Source organism: Diabrotica undecimpunctata, chromosome 9 (genome assembly GCF_040954645.1).
Source record: "Diabrotica undecimpunctata isolate CICGRU chromosome 9, icDiaUnde3, whole genome shotgun sequence".
Taxonomy (NCBI): Eukaryota; Metazoa; Arthropoda; class Insecta; order Coleoptera; family Chrysomelidae; genus Diabrotica; species Diabrotica undecimpunctata.
Window position 1 is genome coordinate 31,829,433 of NC_092811.1, and position 20,803 is coordinate 31,850,235.

Sequence of the window (20,803 nt, forward strand, 5' to 3'; positions counted from 1 at the left end):
TGACCAAAGACAACAATGTCAGCGAAGAAATTAAAAGAAGAATAGTGCTTGCCAATAAGTGCTATTATGGCTTGAGGAAACAGATGGCCCCAAAATTACCCAGAAAAATTAATGTTACCATATATAAAACACTAATAAGGCCAGTGTTAACATACAGGTCAGAAACATGGTCACCTACACAGAACGACCAAGAATTGCTTAAAAGTTTCTAGAGAAAAATTCTATGGAAAATATATGTAGGCGCTACAACTTTGAGTTATACAGAAGTTTTGGGAACCTGTCGTTGTAAAATGTAATAAATTAGCACGCCTTCGATGGATAGGACATGTAATTAGGCGAGATGAAGAAGCAATGATCAGAAAAATTTTCGACCGAAGAGAACCAGTGGGAAGACGAGCCAGAGGAAGACCAAAACTTAGGTATCAAGATAACATAGAGGATGATCTAAAATCCATCAGAGTTAAAGCATGGAGAATAGTTGCCAGAGACAGGGGCGAATGGAAGTTTGTTCTGAAGAAGGCTTTGGCTCATAACGAGCTGTAATGCCACTGATGATGATGATAATATGACATAACGCTCTCCATTTAAGATACTGTATGAACTGGGAAACTTAAATAAAAATTTTAGTATCGTTGTTTATGAATACTGCTGCTCCTACGCCTTGGGAAGTGAAACTTAATTTTTCTTGTTTAAGGTATTCAATGTTTTCCACAAATTCGTTACAACTAGATGTCAAGTAGCCTAGACACATTTTTTATATTTGTTATTGAGTCTTGTTTTCCTGTTTTTGTTAGATGTAAAGTAAAAACATCTCCCAAATGTTGAATTCATTCTTGTGGTACGGTATCTTTTGTGGTTTCTAAAGATAGTTCTTCTCTATTTCATCATTACATCGCTTATGGATGTAATTGGTCCAGTGACACAATCTTTCCTTGATATCAGTAATAATATCTCCTTTATCATTTTTAAGGATATTCGTTCTTGTGCTTTTTCTCGAACCTGTCATTTCTTTGATTTTTTTTTGTAAATTAAAGCTATCATACTTTTTATCCAGATCTTCTATTTCCTTGCATCTGTCAGAGAGCCAGCTTTGTCTCTCGAATTTTCTTTGATGTTTTTCTGAATTTCTTTGTATTTATTCAGGTCTTTTGCTTTATTGCTATATGCTTGTATCCATGATTTTCTTGGAGCTAGGATGCTTTACATTTTTTAGTTTCACTCTTAACGACAAAACAACCGGATTGTAATCGGAGAATATGTCTGCTCCTGGATAAGTTTTGGATGATATTATAGAATTTCTATATCTTCTGTTGACGATAATATAATCTATTTGATTTCTGACTATTTTGTTGTTGTTGTCAGCTGGTGACCTCCGTGTGTATAATCTACGTTTAGGAAGTTTGAACAAGGTATTTGCAATTATGAGTTCCTCATTAATATAAAAATCTACCAACCGATCGCCACGTGCATTCCTCACCGCGAGTCAATATCGCCCCACACAATTCTCCACTTCTCCTTGGCCCACTTTAGCGTTTAAATCTCTGAATATAATATTTATATCATACCTTTTAGTCAGCTTTAAGACATTGCCAATTAGTTCATAGAAGTTCTCTATGGTGTCTTCATCCTTGTCTGCAGTGGTTGGATATACTTGCATTATATTTATTTTACGTTTTAAATGAGAGTTGAGAGACTGCATCAATACTCGATCAGAGTAGGGAACAAAGTTGCAAACAGCTTTTGGAGAATTCTTATCAACTATAATGCCAACTCACTGCCTGTGATTGGAGTTGTTGTTACTGGAATAATACATTGTTCTATTTCTGGTGTTACATTTTCTTGGTTCAGGCCATTGTAATCTTCATTCTGCACATTTCCGACACAATGTTATCTAGTTTGCCAGATTGGTATAAACTTCTTATGTTCCATGTTCCAATTTTCAAGTAGAATTCATTGGAGCTTACTTATTGTCGGAAATATTATAAATCTAATTTATTCTCAATTTTTTGTTCTTGGATATCCTGTTTAAAGGTTTTTCACATGACTTTCAACGAGTTGATACCTAAGATTTTGGAAAAACTACCTTCTTGGCATCATTTTCTGTATATTATGTAAAACCAACTTACATTTTTTATACTCTCAATACAAGTAACACAAAAGCTAACACCAGTCTCTCAGACCAAATACACTAATAACTCAAAATGTGTAAATACTGTCACTTTTTATGCGATGCTGAAGAGACTTGTTGATTACAAAAGTTTAAGGGACACTGCATTCACAAGCTATTATATACTCGCAACTTATTGAACTCAAGTCTTTAGATCAGCTTGTCTGTCAGAGGCTAGTATTTTGAATCTTAGACCCTATTTCTACAGAATCTTAGATTTTGGTTTGTGCTGTCAAAATCATTTAAGGTGAATATATGAATCATATGGTTGAATGCTCGAATAAATGAACTTAGATCAAATAAAAGGCAGATATCGAGCACAGTTTTTTATTTTTATTAAATCTTGGCATTGGGTTATTCCTCAAATAACATCAGGTATTTCTCCTTTACTTATATCCGTAACATTTCCAAAAAAAATATCAACTCTTTTTACTTTTACAATTGAAGACATCACAATATCTTTCAAGTCACACAACACTTTAGGTTCCTTTTTAATTAACACCAAAGATAGGGTGAACACTCTTGGCAAAAGTGGTATTAATAATCATTATCTACGAGAATCACAGAACATTTAAACAGACCAAACTACCATTCACCATTCTTTGTCCAGTATATGTCATAATTTTAACATCAATACTGGTTCATCCATTTTACATGATATTAATAGAAAGAAAAACTACTTGGAGTTGGATTTATTGGAAGATTTGGAGATTACAAAGGAAACAAATGGAAACTCTCACTGTCTTAATACTCAAATTAATTTAAATTGTACTAAATTTAAACCTTGTTTAAAAATTTTATTGCAGCTTCACCTCGTATGGGGACCCAGCTAGACTGTTTAGACTTCCTACACTGATTATACCCATCAAGAGTTTATTAATTTCATACTTTAATTAACATTAATATTTTATTCCTCAATAACTTGTAAAACAAGCTTGTTCGTGATCAATTGATCTATAGTTGGCGTTTATTACACTCTCCATATCTTTTTGTAATTTAGATATATCATCTCCCCAGTTGTATATTTTAACATCTTCCACTGTTGGTGAGTTGGTCTTGAGTAATGCTTTGATATTTTAATTTTGTGGTTTACCTATTGACTGTGGGTTTAACTGAGCTAGTGGTATTATACTTCATTTATACACTTTGTTTTGAACTTTGATTTTTAATTCTAATTATTTCAATTTCATAGTTCAATTTCTTCTTTTCTACAGTATTGGTAGTGCTTGGTAGACCTTTTTAGTGTAGTCAACCACCCACTATCTAATAGACTGTTTAGTGTAGTTCTTACATTCATACCCTATGTCAACTTCAGCTGTCCCCAAATTAACACCCTAATTATTACCGACAGGTTTAAGTGTGAGATCTGGATTATGCAATTTACATAAAGTAATCTATATAATTTCATATTTCATCAGTTGACTTCCTATATTAGTGTCAGTAGGACTTTTGGTCAATGTTCAGTTTACCATAGAATTTTGAAATATGCAGATCACATCACCATGATTGTGACTGCTTATCTAAGTTGTCATATTATGTCAGATGTCACTTTAACATTTCCGTTAAGAGCAGGAGCCATTCTCTCTCCTGTCACCCACTATGTAGCTTCTTAAAATTTATAAAAAAATTTGTTTGTCCTTTGTCTAGTGTTGTGTAAATGTATTTTTTAATGTTTATAACATTCATAAAAGTGCTGGATAGCCTACAATTTTGATGAAGTAAGTCTAAAACGTTATATTATAAAAATTTTTATCACCCATCCACTTCGAGTATTTTCGAAGTTAATTACTCGTCCTGCACTTGAAAAAACGTTTCTTGGCTTATTTCAGTTGCCCCTGAAGATGCACTGAGAGCGAAAGTACTTAGGCAAGATTTAATAAAAAACTGTACTCGATATCTGCCTTTTATTTGATTAAAAATCATTTAAGATCAAAAAATTGTATCTGTCACATTTGGTGAGAGGTCTAAATCTTAACATATTGTTCCATTTCCTTTGTTAACAGTAGCATTATAAAGAAATAATTGTGTTTTGTTATGTACTTGTTGATTAGACTGTCTTTTATAAAATATAATATTGTGTTATGTTTTCTTATAATGTTTGTGTTTTTTTTTTATTAGGTCCAAACACCAGTTCAAACAACGCCAACCACCCAAAACCAGTCAGTTTCAGTAACCAGCACAACGGTTACAGTAGTCAGTACCGCCAGCTCGATGTTAACCTCAATTAACTCCAATAATACAAATCTAACACCTGTAACGACGTGCATAACTACTCCGATCGTCAATAGTAGTCCGACGCCTAAATCAGCACCTAGTACACCTGTAAGACAGGTTCCCATAGTACCACAACGGTTGATGCCAATAAATCCACCACCAGTAACAACAAGTAAGTAGAGTTAAGTAATTTTTCCGTTTCACAAATCTGACACCAAAGATCTGGTGTGCTTTGTTTTTTTTTGCATAATGTTCTTTTCCTTTATTGGGGACTACGGTGTATCGTTTATGTGAAATAATTACATGGTCTTCTTCTTTAAGTTCCATCTTCTATCGAAGGTTGGCAGTCATCATGGCTATGTGGATCCTGTTGACTGCTGCTCTGAATAGTTCTGCACTACTGCATTTAAACCATTCCCTCAAGTTCTTAAGCCACAATATTCTTCGTCTTCCCACATTTTGCTTTATTCGAATTATGCCTTTTGCATAATAAGCTGCAAAAATGAGTACCTTTGCCCTCTTATAACATGGTCTAAGTACTCAAGTTTTCTTCTTTTTTTAATCAATATATAGCATCATTTCCTATTCTTTTTTCTAGTAACTTCTGCGTTCGACATTCTTTGACTCCATGATATTCGTAGGATTCTTCTGTAACACCAAAATTCAAAGGGGGCCAACTTATTCAGATAAACTTATTTTAATGTCCATGCTTCTAAACCACAAAGAAGAGTAGTGAATACGTAGCACCGAAGCATTCTTAGGCTTTGTCCTAACCTTATATTCCGACAACAAAGAAATTTTTTAAGTTTAACGAATGATTCATGGGCTATTTCAATACATTTCTTAATTTCTTTGGTTTGGTCTACATTTGATGTTATCCATGTTCCTTAGTATTTGTAGGAATCCACACTCTCAATTACAGTATCCTCAACAATCAATTGGATTGGATGCATTTAGTTTTTTTATATTATTCATCCCTAGTCCGTATTCATGACAGCATTCATTAAGCCATTGCATCACGTTTTGAAAATCATTGTTGTTATCCGTTATTATTACTATGTCGTCTGCAAAACGCAAGTTATTCAAAACTTCTTCATTGATAGATATACCTTCTATTGAATCTGAGAGTGCTTCTTTAAATACCGCTTCACAAGATAGACTGATCATTGCAATACATGCCTTGAATTTTTTAGTGATTTCTTTTATAAGAATAATAAAGTAGTGACTTCAATTAAAAAAAAAACGACAAGGAAACAATTGGAGGTGATGTTGAATGTCGTGAAAAACCTTTAATTCTATTGCAATTTTTGTAGCCCTTTGTTTTTCATCTCTCACAGGTCGCAAAGTTTCTAAAACTTTCTTAGCAATAATTTATGAGACCCTGAAATAGTTTATGAAAAGCTGATCGTCTATTTCAAATGGGTTACTGGTGTCTCGTACCATTCAGTTCATTGAGTAATAATACACTGACCGACAAAACAAGTGGCCACCCTAAAAATTTCCGAAAATAAAAATTCATTGGAAGTTTTATGCATTGTTTCATATTATATACTCAACATTCTTCATCTTTAAAACAAAAAATGGCCATTACTGGTACAAAAGACACAAATTTTGAATAAAAACTTGAGGAATACGTTCATATTCTTCACGAAGCATGTGTTGAAGTTCTGCAAGACTTTTTGGCTGGCCTGGTTGACCTCTAACTCTACGATGAAGTTCATCCCACAGATGTTCGACGATATTCGGATCAGGGCTACAGGCTGGCCATTCTAGAGTATTAATTCCTATTTCTCCCAAGTAATTTGTCACGATTCATGCAATATGCAGCCGTGCATTATCATACATAAAGACGAAATTGTCCCCAATAAATGCACCAAATCTAACTACTGCTTCTGCCAAAACCGAACTTATGTATACCGATGAGCATTCAGGAGGCCATTGATGAAAATAAGTTCAAATCAGATTCCAGCCCAAACCATGACACCACCACCGCCAACCTTTCTTCTCTGGGTAACTTTCTTCTAAGTGGAAAACTTCCAATGAATTTTATATTCGGAAATTTATATGGTGGCCACTTTTTTGCCATTCAGTGTAGATTTACAAAATGCATTTTTTTTTCGAAATATAAACACAAACAAATAAAACTTCTTCTTGTAGTACTCTTCTTCCGGCGATCTTGCCCTGTAATATGAAGTGTAGAAAGAAGGTTATACCTTACCTATGGGTTATATATAAATGAAACAAACAAAGTTAACACTTAGGTTAATTTAGATTAACTGACAGGTTTTCACGATATAACAGAACCGTAAATAACATTAATTTTCTGCTGTGACTTGTCATTTTAAGCATAGAAACATAGGACATGATACATCATACCGTTTTTGAAAACCGTAATCTGATGCACGTTTTCTGAATTTTAAACTTGTATGTAAGTATTTACGTAAATGATACATCCTAACCTCCAATATCATGTATACCAAATTTTAGGGTAAGACTTTTTCTTTATCATTTACAATTTTCAATTTATTCTATTTTTTACAGCACCACCGCCGACTTCATCTGTAATTCATTCTACGTCTACTTCAATGACACCACTTCAAATGATACAACAGCAACATGCTCATCAACAAGCTATCCATGAAAATGAACAGTTCGCATTGGCATGGCTGAGGGCTACTTACGAACCTTGTGTCGCAGGCAAAGTAGACCATCAAGAATTGTACAGACATTATTTGAATTCCTGTTCAGCTATCGGAAGGAAGGGAGTGATTTCCCCACTGCATTTTCCAAGATGTGTACGGTAAGTGTTGCTGATTTATTATTTGGAATGATTGATTGCCATTTGATCATTAAAAATATCCAGTTTTATAATATGTGTATAATTTTAAGAGTTGATTGAACATTCATATATTTGTTGCTAAACACACCAAACATTTGCTCATCAACTAATACTTTTCATATCAATATAACTTAAGTTCGTTGTCAGTTTTATCATGACAAATGAACAGGTACACTTAAATATGTTCTGTCAAACATAATTAAAAACTCACTATTAACGCTTAACCATAACAGTTCATTTCAATCCATTCTCTGGCTTGACAGTCCAAGCCCATTAGAGCCCTGGCCTCCCTCAGCAAACACTCCATTCGTGATCACCTGGAGCCATTCTCTTCTATGTTTGATTGTCAAGGAGATTTCTTACATACTCATCCACATCATCCTCCCATCACTTTCCTCGGTCTCCCAATAGGTCTCTTCCCTTGCATTCTTCAGTTTTTTTTTTGAAGCCGATTTTCTTCCATCCTAAATACATGGCCTGCCCGTTGAAGATACTCAGAGACTACAAAAAGAATGTTAGAAACAGCAGAGATAAAAACACTTAAAAAATTGATCGTAAAATACTATGGGAGAGAGCTAGAAGTTCAGATATACTACGTAGATGCAAGGTGGAGAACAACAAGGACTGGGTAAGAAATAGAAGGGTAGAATGGAACGATCATATAAGCCAAATGACAACAAATAGAGTAGTAAAGAAGAGACGGTTCCCCAATAGGAAGACCACAAAAGCGTTGAAACGACAACTTTGAAAAACAGACGGAGTCATGTCTACATAAAAAGAAGAAGAAGAAGAAGAAAGTCATCATAATTGGCTCGACAATCCTTTGTGGATATTGTCCTGCTTGCAAAGAAGTTGCCACTCCGTCAATTCCTAGCAACTTCTCTCCATCTTCTGACCCTTAGATTCATAAGATCTTCTATATCATCAATACATCTTCTAAGTGACTGTCCCATTTAATTTTCACTTCCTCTTTCCTCATGGTTGATTTTAAGGGAAGCTGATTGATTCCAGTATAAGTTTTTGACTATGCCCAGGTCCTTGCTGTTCATTCTACTATCTTGCAACAGTTTCAGCATTTTGTTATTGAACTTTATCAAATGACATTTGATAATCAATGAAATATGCATATATACTACAATTCATATCTCTACAATGTTAACAAATTACTATCCCTGGTTCCAAGAACTTTCATAAAACCAAATTATGTTTTTCTGCAATCACTACACTTTTTAGAGATAACTACAAATTCCTTTCTACATTAGAAGCTTTTCGTTTTTGAAGGTGACACTCGTATGGTATTTATTATTGCTTGTTCTGCTCTTAGGACCGAGAACAATTTATCACGTTTCATGTTACTTTTACTTGTTTAATATGTACAAATTATTTTTCTTCAGTCGTTTTCTTATTGATTTCTTATTGAATTTTTCGTTATTTACTTGGTCTTCTTGTATACACCAAATGTTTTGTGTTTTGTTTATACAGGTCTGAGGTCTTGTTTTTTTGCTTTTATGGTTTTCTCATGTTTATAAAATAAACATGGTTATGCAATATAAGATGTTAAAAACCTTTGGAAGTATTTGCTCTATTTGTAAATAACATTAGATACTATTCAATTAACCAAATTAGATATTTGCCGAATTATATAGTTATTCACACCATTTGGGCAATCGCGAATTCATGGAGGATTAAGAAGACAACTTTTACATGCTTATTTGAAAGTTGTTGATACACCCCTCCTAAAGTAAACTGGTTATGGAACAACCTTGATCTTTTGAGTATTTAGACAGGGCTACACCATAACCAACAATATTATCCAGAGAAACTGTTTTAGTAATATATTGAAAGTATTTAGGCTTTATAGGTAGTATTAGTTATCTACAGATAACTTGCAGGAACGTTTTCTATGACAATTTTGTATTGTTTTATAATTTTAATAAAAATTATTTGTGAGCTTGGGATGCACAAAAAATACAATAAATACTTAAGGTAAAATAAAATAAAAACATGATTAATTAAATAATTGAATCAGTTTAAAAATCGTGTGGGGAGATCATTGGAGCTCTTCGGACATACACATTGACCATTTCGGTTGGAATATCATTGGAAGTGTTCGGTTTGATTGTGGCCTAATGAAGTTCTGTACTAGGCTACTTGGATGATTTTCTAGTCATGTATCATATTTTTGTAATTTGCAATCTCTTTCACAGTAGTTTTCGTTTGAGGATCTCGAGTAATGAAAGAATTAGGTATATATCAAAGTACATTTGTAATGATGTGGAGAACTTTAGATTGGAATTTCTCGACCTCTGGACCCTGGCACTGATCTCCATAGTTGGTTGCTTAAGATTTAGCATATGCATACAATAAGCAACTTAACCATAGTGTTTTGATAAGTATGATGTGATCTTTTATGTATTAATCAATAGAGTCTACTGCACTTAAAATCCAATTCTTTTTGTTTCGTGAATATGTCTCTTCCACGTTAATCTATGGTCAAGGTACATTGTTAGGTATTTGACATGATCATTTTATTGCAATTGCTAGTTATTGAATGTTCATGAAACCCATGTTCATCCACAGCTGAACATAGGCCTCTTCAATTTGTTTCCATTTATTTCTACTCTTAGTAATTCTCATCCATTGCTTTCCCACGATATGTTTAATATCCTGCTCTCTCTTAATCTCCAGTTTGTTGTTATCTGCGTTCATTTTTTAGCAACATGAATGGCCAACCAATTGCCAAATTTATATTTTGTCAAGGTTGGTCTGAATCATTTGGGAAGCAGTATCTGAATTTGAATGTGAAGATAGAATTGCCGTATCGGCTGCGTACGTTGCTATAGGGATGTTATTGCATACATGAAGGTCAGCTGTATTAATTGGGTAGAGAACAGATCCAAGTACGATACCCTGAGGCACTCCGGCTTTGATTGAACTTAGACTTATATACTGATCGTTATCTTTTACAAGGAAATCCCGGTGATTAAATGATGACGGAAGGATAAGCAAACAGTTTAGGAGAAGAACCTATTTAACTTTGTAAACTGGTGTGGGAGACTGGTTTAAAAGATTCAGAAATATCAAAAAATGCTGCTGAACAGTATTTATTTTCTTCTAGAGCTTCGTTAATAAAATTACAGATGTGAATTTGCTCTGTAGTGGCATGCTGCTATCTAAATCAAAACTGGTGGTTGGGTATTACTTGACATTAAGAGGATTAGTCTTAATTTATTCAGCAGCAGCTTGTCAAAAACCTGTAGCATCACTGATAGTAGCCTAAATGGTCTCTAAGACTTTGTAGGCTTACTTGGTTTAGGAGTTGCGATAATTTGTGCAATTTTCAACAATTGGGAATAGTAAGTTATAAAATAATAGCCAGTTTTTAAAAATGTGTTAAATATCTGAACTTTTTCCGGTTCAGGTTTGTTGCTGTATTTTCTGGTGAACTTTTTCTTTCTAAGTTACTTCAGCAGTGAATTTTTCGAAGGGTCTTTAAGTTGATATGGAGATTCTGAAAACACTTGGGTATCATTAACAATATCAAGTTTTTTGCCTAGTGGGTATGGCTGAAAATGAAATGAAGAAGGCAAAAGGAAATCTGGCACAATATCTAATTATATATTTATGGATTTGCTGTACTTTTTGATGCTTTTCTCTCTAATAGTTCAAAACTAATTTACTGCTATTGAGCTTGTCTTCACTTCAAATACATCCTAGTAGTATTTGTACCAGTCTACTCGTATCTTCTGTTTTTATATCTCCCTCTCCAATGGCGCTACAGCCCAAATAGAGCCTTAGTTTCCTCCAAACTATGCCTCCATTCTATGTCTCCAACCTTACCAATCCCACGCTGATCTTCTCCAGGTTTTCGTGTCTAGCACCACCTTTACGTGGCTTTCCTTTTGGTATTTCGCTTTGCATTTTACTATCTGGGGCTCTTTTCGGCAATCTTTCGGTCTCCATTCTCGCTACCTGACCAGGCGATCGAAGTCTCTGAAGTTTAACGAATTCTGAGATTAGTGTCCCGTTAAACAGTTGGTAGAGTTCATGGTTGTACCTAGATCTCCATACACCGTTTTCGTTAATAAGTCCAAATATCTTCTTCCTTAGGACTTTTCTTTAAAAAACTTCCAGTTTCCTTTTTGTGATTTTGGATTGGTTATCAGTAAGAAGGGCAAAGTCATTACAAGGATCCAGATAAAAAATTAAGATATTGAGCAAGTGGACAAAATGAAATACTTAAGAGTCTCGATTACGGAAGATCTGAATCCGAAATCAGAAATTCGCTCAAGAATAGAGCAATCGAGAGCATCCTTTTTGAAAATGAGGAAATTTCTGAGTAACCAAATATTCAATCTGCAAATCCGATATCGGATGGTAAAATGTTATATCCACTCTATTCTTCTTTATGGTGTCGAAGCCTGGACTGTTAATGTTGACTTAATGAGAAAACTGGAAGCTTTGAGATGTGGATTTTTAGGAGAATTTTGAAGATACCATGGACGGATCATATTACGAACGAAATGGTGTTGCACAGAATGGGAAGAGACAGAGAACTTTTGACCACCATTAAAAGGCGAAAGACAGCATTTTTGGGGCACATACTTAGAAATGATAAGTACGAGTTGTTGCAGCTGATTATGAAGGGTAAAATCAAAGGAAAATGGGGTCCTGGTAGACGACAAATATCCTGGCTGAAAAACATTCGCGACTGAACCGGGTTAAACACACAGACGCTCTTAAGAAGAAGAAGATAGAGACGAATTTGCAATGGTTATAGTAGACTTACAGGCTGTAGACTTACAAAAAGAGACAGAATTGAAAACGCAGAGATTAAGCGGAGAATGGGAGTGCAATCAGACATAATCGACTATATAGAGGAGAAGAGACTATCCTGGTACGGCCACGTCAGAAGAGCGGACAGAGGACGCTGGATAAACAAAATCACAGAATGGAGCCCGATTGGAAGAAGAAAGAGAGGAAGACCCCGAAGGTCATTCAGAGATGAAATCGACGAGGCTATGGAGAAAAGAACCCTGCGAGATGGAGACTGGAATGACAGGGAAAATTGGAGAAAACGGTTGAGTGAAGGAAGACAGTGAAAACTGTGGAAATCCTTAGTAGTAGTAGTAGACGGTACTAGAAGAAGAAGGAGTTGAACACATGGGCGACTGAAAATTAAGCTTTGTTTTCTTTACTATTCTTCTTTGAGTTTGTAGTTCTTCTGTTACATCCGTGCTTAATGCAACTCCCAAATATGTGAAACTTTCTACAGTTTCAATATAGTCCTCTAATTCAACTGTGTCTGTTTCCTCTAATTCTTGCCTATCTAGCTTTTTTGCCTTTTGAATATTTATTTCTAGTCCGGTCTCTTTTGTACCTTTTTTTAATTGTGAGTATATTTATGCCGACTCTTCCGTTCCGAGAGATAATGCTGATGCAATCGGCATAGGCGGCATTCTTTATTTATTCATTTGTTAAAGATTAGCTCTTCCTAGTTAACAGATTCGAGAGTCAGGTTGAGTAGTGTCGGTGCCAGCCTGTCTCCTTGTTTTCCATTGACTATTGAAAAGTTCTCAGTGAGCTCATTTTGTACTGTGACAGTTGCTGTTGATGAGTCGATTGTTGATTTTACTAGTCGGATGTATTTTTGGAGGATGTTAAAGCTATGCAATATTTGATATAACTTGTATGTTTATTAGTTGAGTCGTAGGCCATAGGGAATTTGTGGGAAACATGTGAACATATTCATAGAATTTTTTCGCTGTGAATAACTGGTCAGTTGTAGATCTTCCTTGTAGAAAACGGGTTTGATATTAGCTGACAATATGTTCAGTTAATTGTTGAAGTCATTTGTTTAGTAAGTAAAAATTTTGTACGTCGTGCACAAGAGGGGTACGTCACGATATTCGCATTTCAATTTATCCCCTTTTTTATAGATTGGGCATATTATAATCCCGGTTTGAGTCGGTAGATCTTTTCATTATTCTAAATCTTGTTTATGGGCATATGCATTTGTCCTACTAGGTGTTCGCCACCCTAATTTATATAGTTCAGTGGGGACGCTTTTATATGGTCATCAAAATGTTATTTCCCTCATCTAAGTTTCTTCGCCTATATTTCTGATTCTTCGTTTTTTATTCTGTCCTAATGGTCTCTCGTTATCAGTTTAAGGTCCTATCAAGGATTTTAATTATGTTTTTAATATTGACTCCGATTTTTAAATCATGCGTAAATTAGATCTTAAACAAACTTCATATTTTCTTCTTTTTTAGTTCTTGTTTCATATATTTCTACCTCTTACAACTTAAGGTTGGTGGACATGTGGTCTTTTAAGTATTTGATCTGTCATACTCATTCAGTGCTTTTGTTACAAATCGCATTTTACATTAATAGCAAATCCTATTTTTGGATTTGTTTGTCATGGTCATGTACTGATTCCTAGCCTAGTAGAACTAATGAACTTTACGTCTTTCCAAGTGATTTTACTGTTTTAAAGTCCTATTACCGTCTAGAATGCTAAAAATGCCCATTTTCAACATTTTTTTTTAAATCTTAATTATTATAAAAATTTTTTTTCTGTTTTTTCCCATTGTTAGTGTATTTTAAAGATGGCGCCAAAAATTATTGCTCTATGGCGGATAGTTAATCTCTGGAATCGCAAATTTGAAACATAAAATTCGAGAAGGGTTTTAAAAAAGAAGTGCCTTTACGTGCTAGTTTGCCAAAAAAAGTTGAAAATTCCTAAAAAAAAACAAAATGGCGCACATTAAAAAAAAAATATTCAAAAATTAACCTTTTTTTCAAATGTTCAAAATTAATCTTTTTTTCGACTTTTTTCAGTCACAAAAATGTTTTTCCCATTGTTAGTGTATTTTAAAGATGGCGCCAAAAATTATTGCTCTATGGCGGATAGTTAATCTCTGGAATGGCAAATTTGAAACATAAAATTCGAGAAGGGTTTTAAAAAAGAAGTGCCTTTACGTGCTAGTTTGCCAAAAAAGTTGAAAATTGTTAAAAAAAAAAAAACAAAATGGCGCACATTTGAAAAAAAAATATTCAAAAATTAACCTTTTTTTCAAATGTTCAAAAATTAATCTTTTTTTCGACTTTTTTCAGTCACAAAAATGTTTTTTCCCATTGTTAGTATATTTTAAAGATGGCGCCAAAAATTATTGCTCTATGGCGGATAGTTAATCTCTGGAATGGCAAATTTGAAACATAAAATTCGAGAAGGGTTTTAAAAAAGAAGTGCCTTTACGTGCTAGTTTGCCAAAAAAAGTTGAAAATTCCTAAAAAAAAAAACAAAATGGCTCACATTTGAAAAAAAAATATTCAAAAATTAACCTTTTTTCAAATGTTCAAAAATTAATCTTTTTTTCGACTTTTTTCAGTCACAAAAATGTTAGTATTATATTTGTTGGTCAAATTGTGGTAAACTATCATAGAGAAAACCAAAACAAACAAAATGCGTCAAGGTTTAAAATCGACCGACTAGATCCGGAGATTAAAGATTTTTCAGACAATTAAACCATTAGCGCCGAGGAAAGAAAATTTTTTTTATATGCAATAATTTTATTTAAAACTATGTGAAAACAGCTTATTTTTCTTAAATTTATGCTGAAATAAAAAAATCTTGCTTTTTTTGGAAAAAAAGGTGGTCTCATATGGAGAAAAAACTCATTAATTCGTTCCATTTGTATGAAATAGTTTAAAACATGAAATACAAAGACCAACGTTTTATTTTGTCCAAGTCCAAGCATTTTGGGGAGCTGTGTTGATGAGGTACCTACGTAAATATTGGCCAGTACCTTTTTTTGTAATGTATGACGACTCGATAACTGAAAAAAATTACCCACATATTTTTGTTTATAGAAATATTGCTCTTTATTTCTTACCAAGATATCTTACTGTCCATGAGACCAGTTCCTCCCATGCTGTTATACTGTATAGTCTTATAGTTGTACTACTTGTATAATAGTCTTGCTATCTTTTTTAGAATATCTTTTACAATTGTTACAATTTTTTTGTCTCTACAATGAACTTATTGAATACCAGTTACGATAAATATACGAAAATGGTTGCGTTTCGATTTAATTCGAGTTTCTTACCACTCCCTGACACGTGTTTCTGGGTCTTCCCGTCATCAGAGAGAGTTTGTAAGAAAACTCAAACTAAACCAAAACGCACCGACTACTCTGGCAATTATAGAAAAAATAATTACCAGAGTATGCTACTAGAGACATCTAGTGATGAAAGATGATGATGATGATGAAATACCAGTTACCTTATTCAATATTGGCCAATATTTCTTTCGTGCCTTCTTTTCCATCGTCTTTTTGGAAACAAGTGGACAATTTCTAAGAATTCTATTATCCCTCACAGTACCCGTAACCTCGTATCCATTAGTTTTAGAGTACTTAACAAGTTTGTAATGGTAAATAAATTATCAACGAAAAACTTGTATTTCATAGATCCTTTGTCACTCAATTCTTCGATCATCTGTACCATGGGAGCTGTAGCTTTTCCAAAATATTTTTAATATTCTTGTTGTCTGCTTATTTTATTATAATTTTATTGTGTTAAACGATATCTTTACAGCTGCGTCCATATGGTGACTGCCGGCGCTAATGGGTTAATCACACGCTATAAGCGAATCCTTCAGCATATTTATTTGTAAGCAATGGTACTGTCTTAGCTAATACGATAACCTTGACTATCAAGGAACGCGTTTAGCATCGTTCATAAGAGGAGATGACAACGTTTCAGAATATTTCAGGCAGTCAATATGCTGTGATGCTTGATCAAAGTGACAGCCCTCTTTAGGCGAGGATATTCCTCACTGTGCGTGCGATTACGTTTTTGTAATTTCAAAGAAACTTTTTGGGTCATTTTAACTTATCATTAAAACAGTATTGTTGTTAGGTTAGAAAGCCATTTTTAATTAAACCAAGGGATCATTTGGGAATTCGAGATGAAGGAGAGCCTCTAGAAATAATAAGAGAATCTTATAAATGTGCCTTATCCTAAGAGGAAGAACCGAAAAGCTCAGAGAAAGTACTGAGCAAAAGTACTTTAACTTTAAAACTTTTCATTTGTGTATTCCCTTTCTTATTTGATTATTATCTAATTATATTTGATTTACCCCTGAGCTCCTTCCCATATCAGTTGGCCCAATGTTAGATTGATAAGAAAATTAAATTTTAGAGAACAAAAATAAAAGCTCAGCGTAAGTTTTAATGCATCAAACAACATTTTTGTAATATTAACAAAACAAATGGGAAAGTTTACCACTGAGTTACATCCCCTTTATTTTTAATGACATCTACAATTCTTCGAGGCATAGTTTTTACCAAGTTCTGACAAAATTTTAATGTAAACGGATCCCATATTTCTTGCAATTTTTCCTTCAATTCGTTGACGGACCTGGTAGGATGTTTTCTCAAAGCTTTTTTCATTTTGCACCACAAAGTCTCTATCGGGGACAAGTCGGGACTGTTAGAAACCCATTCCAGAAGTGGTAGGCCATGGCCTTCAATACATTTTAAACTCTTTTTTGAGGTATGACAACCTGCGCCGTCCTGTTTGAAGACAAAATCTTCCGCTGATGTTAAATGGTGTTCCATAATCGGTAAACGAGATTTTTTCTAAACTATTCAAATATTTGTCCGTGTTTACAATCCCATCGATACAATGTAACTTTCACACACCTTTAGACTACATGCTGCCCCAGATCATGACAGATGCAGGAAATTTTACTTTTCTCTTCAGGCAGTCGGGATGGAAAGCTTCATTTTTCCTGCGAATGACGAGACTCCTACTGTCTCCAATACACACTTCAAATCTGGACTCATCACTCGATTGTATTGAATCCCATTGCGACCATCTTGATGATCCCATCTTTATGCTCTTTTGACCATCTTAATCTTTCTTTTGTTGTAATGTTAAAAGTGGCTTTTAGTCTAAAATAAAATAAAATTTATTAAAAACAATTCGTACTAATTTTTTCAACGATAAAACTTACTTTGTAAGTACCAAACCATAATTTGAGGGCCTCTCGGTGACATGTTGATCGAGAAACGTGTCTTCCAATAACGTCATTCCATAAAACGGTTAACTCCATATAATTTGCTCGTTGATTTTTCACTATAATGCGTCTTAATGCCCTTCGATTATTTCATTTTTTCGTACATGTCTAGGTTTTGTGTTGACCGAACCTGTAATTTTGTATCTTCTGTAAATGTTTCTTACACTATAGCGTGACAATTGCAACATATTCGAGATTTCCGAATTGTATTTTACCGAATTAAAAAATCTAATAATGATTCAACAAATTTTCTCATCGATAACTTTACCTCGACCCATTGTACAATCCACAAACGGCAAAAAGCTTTACAATACGACAAAACACATTTTACATTAACTGACAATATTATTGTTTTGATGTCATTTTTCCATAGCTACCTCTGGATTTAACGTAATTATGAAAAATTCAACGTATGTTGACATAAGTAGGCCAACTGATATGGGAAGGGGCTCGAAATTATTAGTTATTTCTAAACCTTTGATTTACAATATTTTATCACTTTGTTTTGTTATATTAATAAAAATATTTTGGTTTATATGACTTGTTAGTATAAACCATTGTAACTTTATACATGCTGGCATTCATTCTTGCTCGAAGTAAGTGGAATTGATATAGGTGAGAGTGACACTCATAGCGTGTAACTACGTTTAAATAGAAGACACGAGTTAACTGTCCACCATAGAGCAGTAATTTTTGGCGCTATTTTTGAGGAACAATGGAATAAAAAGAAAAAAAAATTTGTAATCTTGAAAAATTGTATAACAATATAAAAAAAGTTTAATTGCCATATATAATAGATAAGATACAAAAAAAAATATTGTTCTGAAGCTATTTTCTTTTGGCATGTTAAAGTAATTAGTATTTAAATGGGAATTAGCCACAATTAAAGGTTAAAGTACCTTTATTAACGTTTCAATTTCCACTTCGGAAATCGTTCTCAAAATCCGAAGTGGAAATTGAAACGTCAATAAACGTACTTTAACCTTTAATTGTGGCTTATTCCCATTTAAATAGTAATTGCAAAAAAAATGTCGTAAATGTGTCATTTCTTAGCATTCTAGACTGTAATATTATTATCTTAACTATTATTGTGGCGTCATAGGAGTATCAAATTATGCTTCCAAGGGTTTAGGAAAGCTTATATTTCACGTTACAACTATATTAGAGTTGTCCCATTTGCTGTTAACACAAAAGTTTATAAAAGAAGTCACTGCAATCTTGTTCGGCAATCTTTTAGAAGATAGAACTTGAAGACGGTAACAAAATTTTTTGTTTATTAATCGACTGTCACTATATTGTTTATAAATTATAACTGTATTTTGTACTATTAGAAAACGATTTTTTATTTATTTTCAGATCTATTTTTGGCGGCACCGTGGGTCCGAATCCGATGAAGCCGACAAACGCGACCGATCCACAGTACTACGACGGTATCAAGGTGCGAGACAAACCCCTCATAATTAATCTTCCTCCCTCCTCAATACCCCAAACCAAAACTTTGACAATCCCAACTCCTACTAAAACTCCACTGGTACGCCGAAAATCCTCGGTACAACCCGTACAAGTAGCGCCTGCGCAGGGACAGGCCAATACTCTGACGGTCATAGCTGACAATAACGTGGCGGCGGAAGCCGGTATGGCTTCTTCTCCCGCCTCGCCCATACTTAAGGCGCAACTTAGCGCACCGCCTAAACAAAAGGACTCTTCACCTGTATCGAACAAAGGCGATATGAAAAGTCAGGTAAATAATTGAAGGGACACTGGTTAAACTCAACTACAAATTCTCGTATGATTTTGAAAAGGGGAATGAACCTTTTTTAGATTTAATACCAAAAGAAAATAATGTCGATTTATTTAGTAAAATGCTCACTCTACACCATTAACAGTAGAATAAAAGTCATGAAATACAATTCAAAACAGTAATCCAACTCTACTGGTTCACAGCCTTCTTACTTCTTCGTCTACAAAATCTCTGTCTACTTACTATAGTAACAACTTTACTACCAAAATCGTCAAAATTTGAGTCGCAAACTTAATAACGTATCATACTGCTATCATCAGAATATTGATTATTGCCTGGAGGTACTTCCAATATTTCTTACACATCGCCAATAAATCTGTATTGCATAAATTCGTCTGGAACAAATCACTAGAGTCGTTATAATCCACAAATTGAGTTAAGAGTTAAGGACTCACCAGTACGTTCCACAAACATCTCACAAAATTAAAGTAGTAGCTTAGAAAATTATTAAAAAATGCTTTATTGTTTTTGTTTGGTATTAAATCTGAGAGATATCTACAGTAGTAATTGTTTAGGTATGTTTTGGCGTATTATATAGACAATGCAATGCTGAAGATCACTTTAAATATTTTTTTATCCATCAAAACATAATTTATAGTGAATTATATTCTGAAACGTTGGATTGTCTATAATTTTCTTAAAATTTTTATTTCTTTTCATATCATCCTGTGCTTTGTAGGTCTCTTTAATTATTGGCAGACTGTGGTGTTGGTTCTTTTTAATATTTTCACTACAACAACAAAGTGATTTAAGGTTATTTAAAAAAAAAACGGGTGTGGCAGTCCAGTGGGACTGCCGGTAGAAGGTACACTTCTATACACGCATTCGCCGTTACAAATTTATTTGGGAGTCAATCTGCACAATCATTACATATGTAATGCTATAGGTACGACATAGCAGAAAGAGAAACAGAATTAATAAAACTTAATAACAATTAATAAACAACATTTGACCTCTAATAGGAGTATAGTAAATGAAGGATTGAATAAATATTTTGATGAAAATGTATATTTTTTTTTCATATATGTATGAAAGGAGTTAAATGCAAAAAATTTTTTACACATACTCTGCAGTAAAATTCATTGTTTATTTTGTTATTAATATAAAAATACAATACACTGCAACATAATTCAATATAATAATACAATACAAATTAAAATGCAATATTCATAAGTATGTAAAAATGACAATAATATACATAACTTTTCTATTTACGCATATGTTTAATTTACCATGTAATAATATTAATAAAAAAGTCCTCCCCGACTGGGAATCGAACCCCGGTCTCTCGCATGACAGGCTGGGATACTGATTACTATACCACCGAGGACATGACACAAAGTTATTTCAAAATTGACAGTTCTGGGTCATACAGTGATTTATTGAGATTATTATGTTGAAATACAAAAGACTAATATAATTATGAACATTTAATAAATAATACAAAACATATCACATAAATAATAATATTAATAAATATTTTATTATATATATAATATTATATGTATATATATATATGTATATATATATATATATATATATATATAATATATATAATATTAAATATATATACAAAAGGAACATTTTTATATTCGAGAGAGGAAGAGAGAGAAAATATATCTTCTGTCTCTCTCTTACTCATTATCTTACATATGTAATGATTTCACAGATTCACTCCCATACAAATTTCCAACG

The 20,803-nt window shown here is 33.5% G+C and overlaps 1 protein-coding gene across 8 annotated transcripts in view; it reads left to right on the plus strand.

The window, feature by feature from the left end:
* Positions 1-20,803, plus strand: part of Bap170 (Brahma associated protein 170kD) — a 197,610-nt gene that overhangs the window by 101,304 nt on the left and 75,503 nt on the right. For 7 of the 8 annotated variants that reach the window (XM_072543110.1, XM_072543109.1, XM_072543112.1 and 4 more), the window contains exons 7-9: positions 4,286-4,553; positions 6,923-7,181; positions 18,664-19,048. In XM_072543110.1, coding sequence (XP_072399211.1) covers positions 4,286-4,553; positions 6,923-7,181; positions 18,664-19,048 — 912 coding nt within the window. The remainder of the gene's footprint in view (positions 1-4,285; positions 4,554-6,922; positions 7,182-18,663; positions 19,049-20,803) is intronic. The other variant, XM_072543115.1, reaches the window with a different exon arrangement.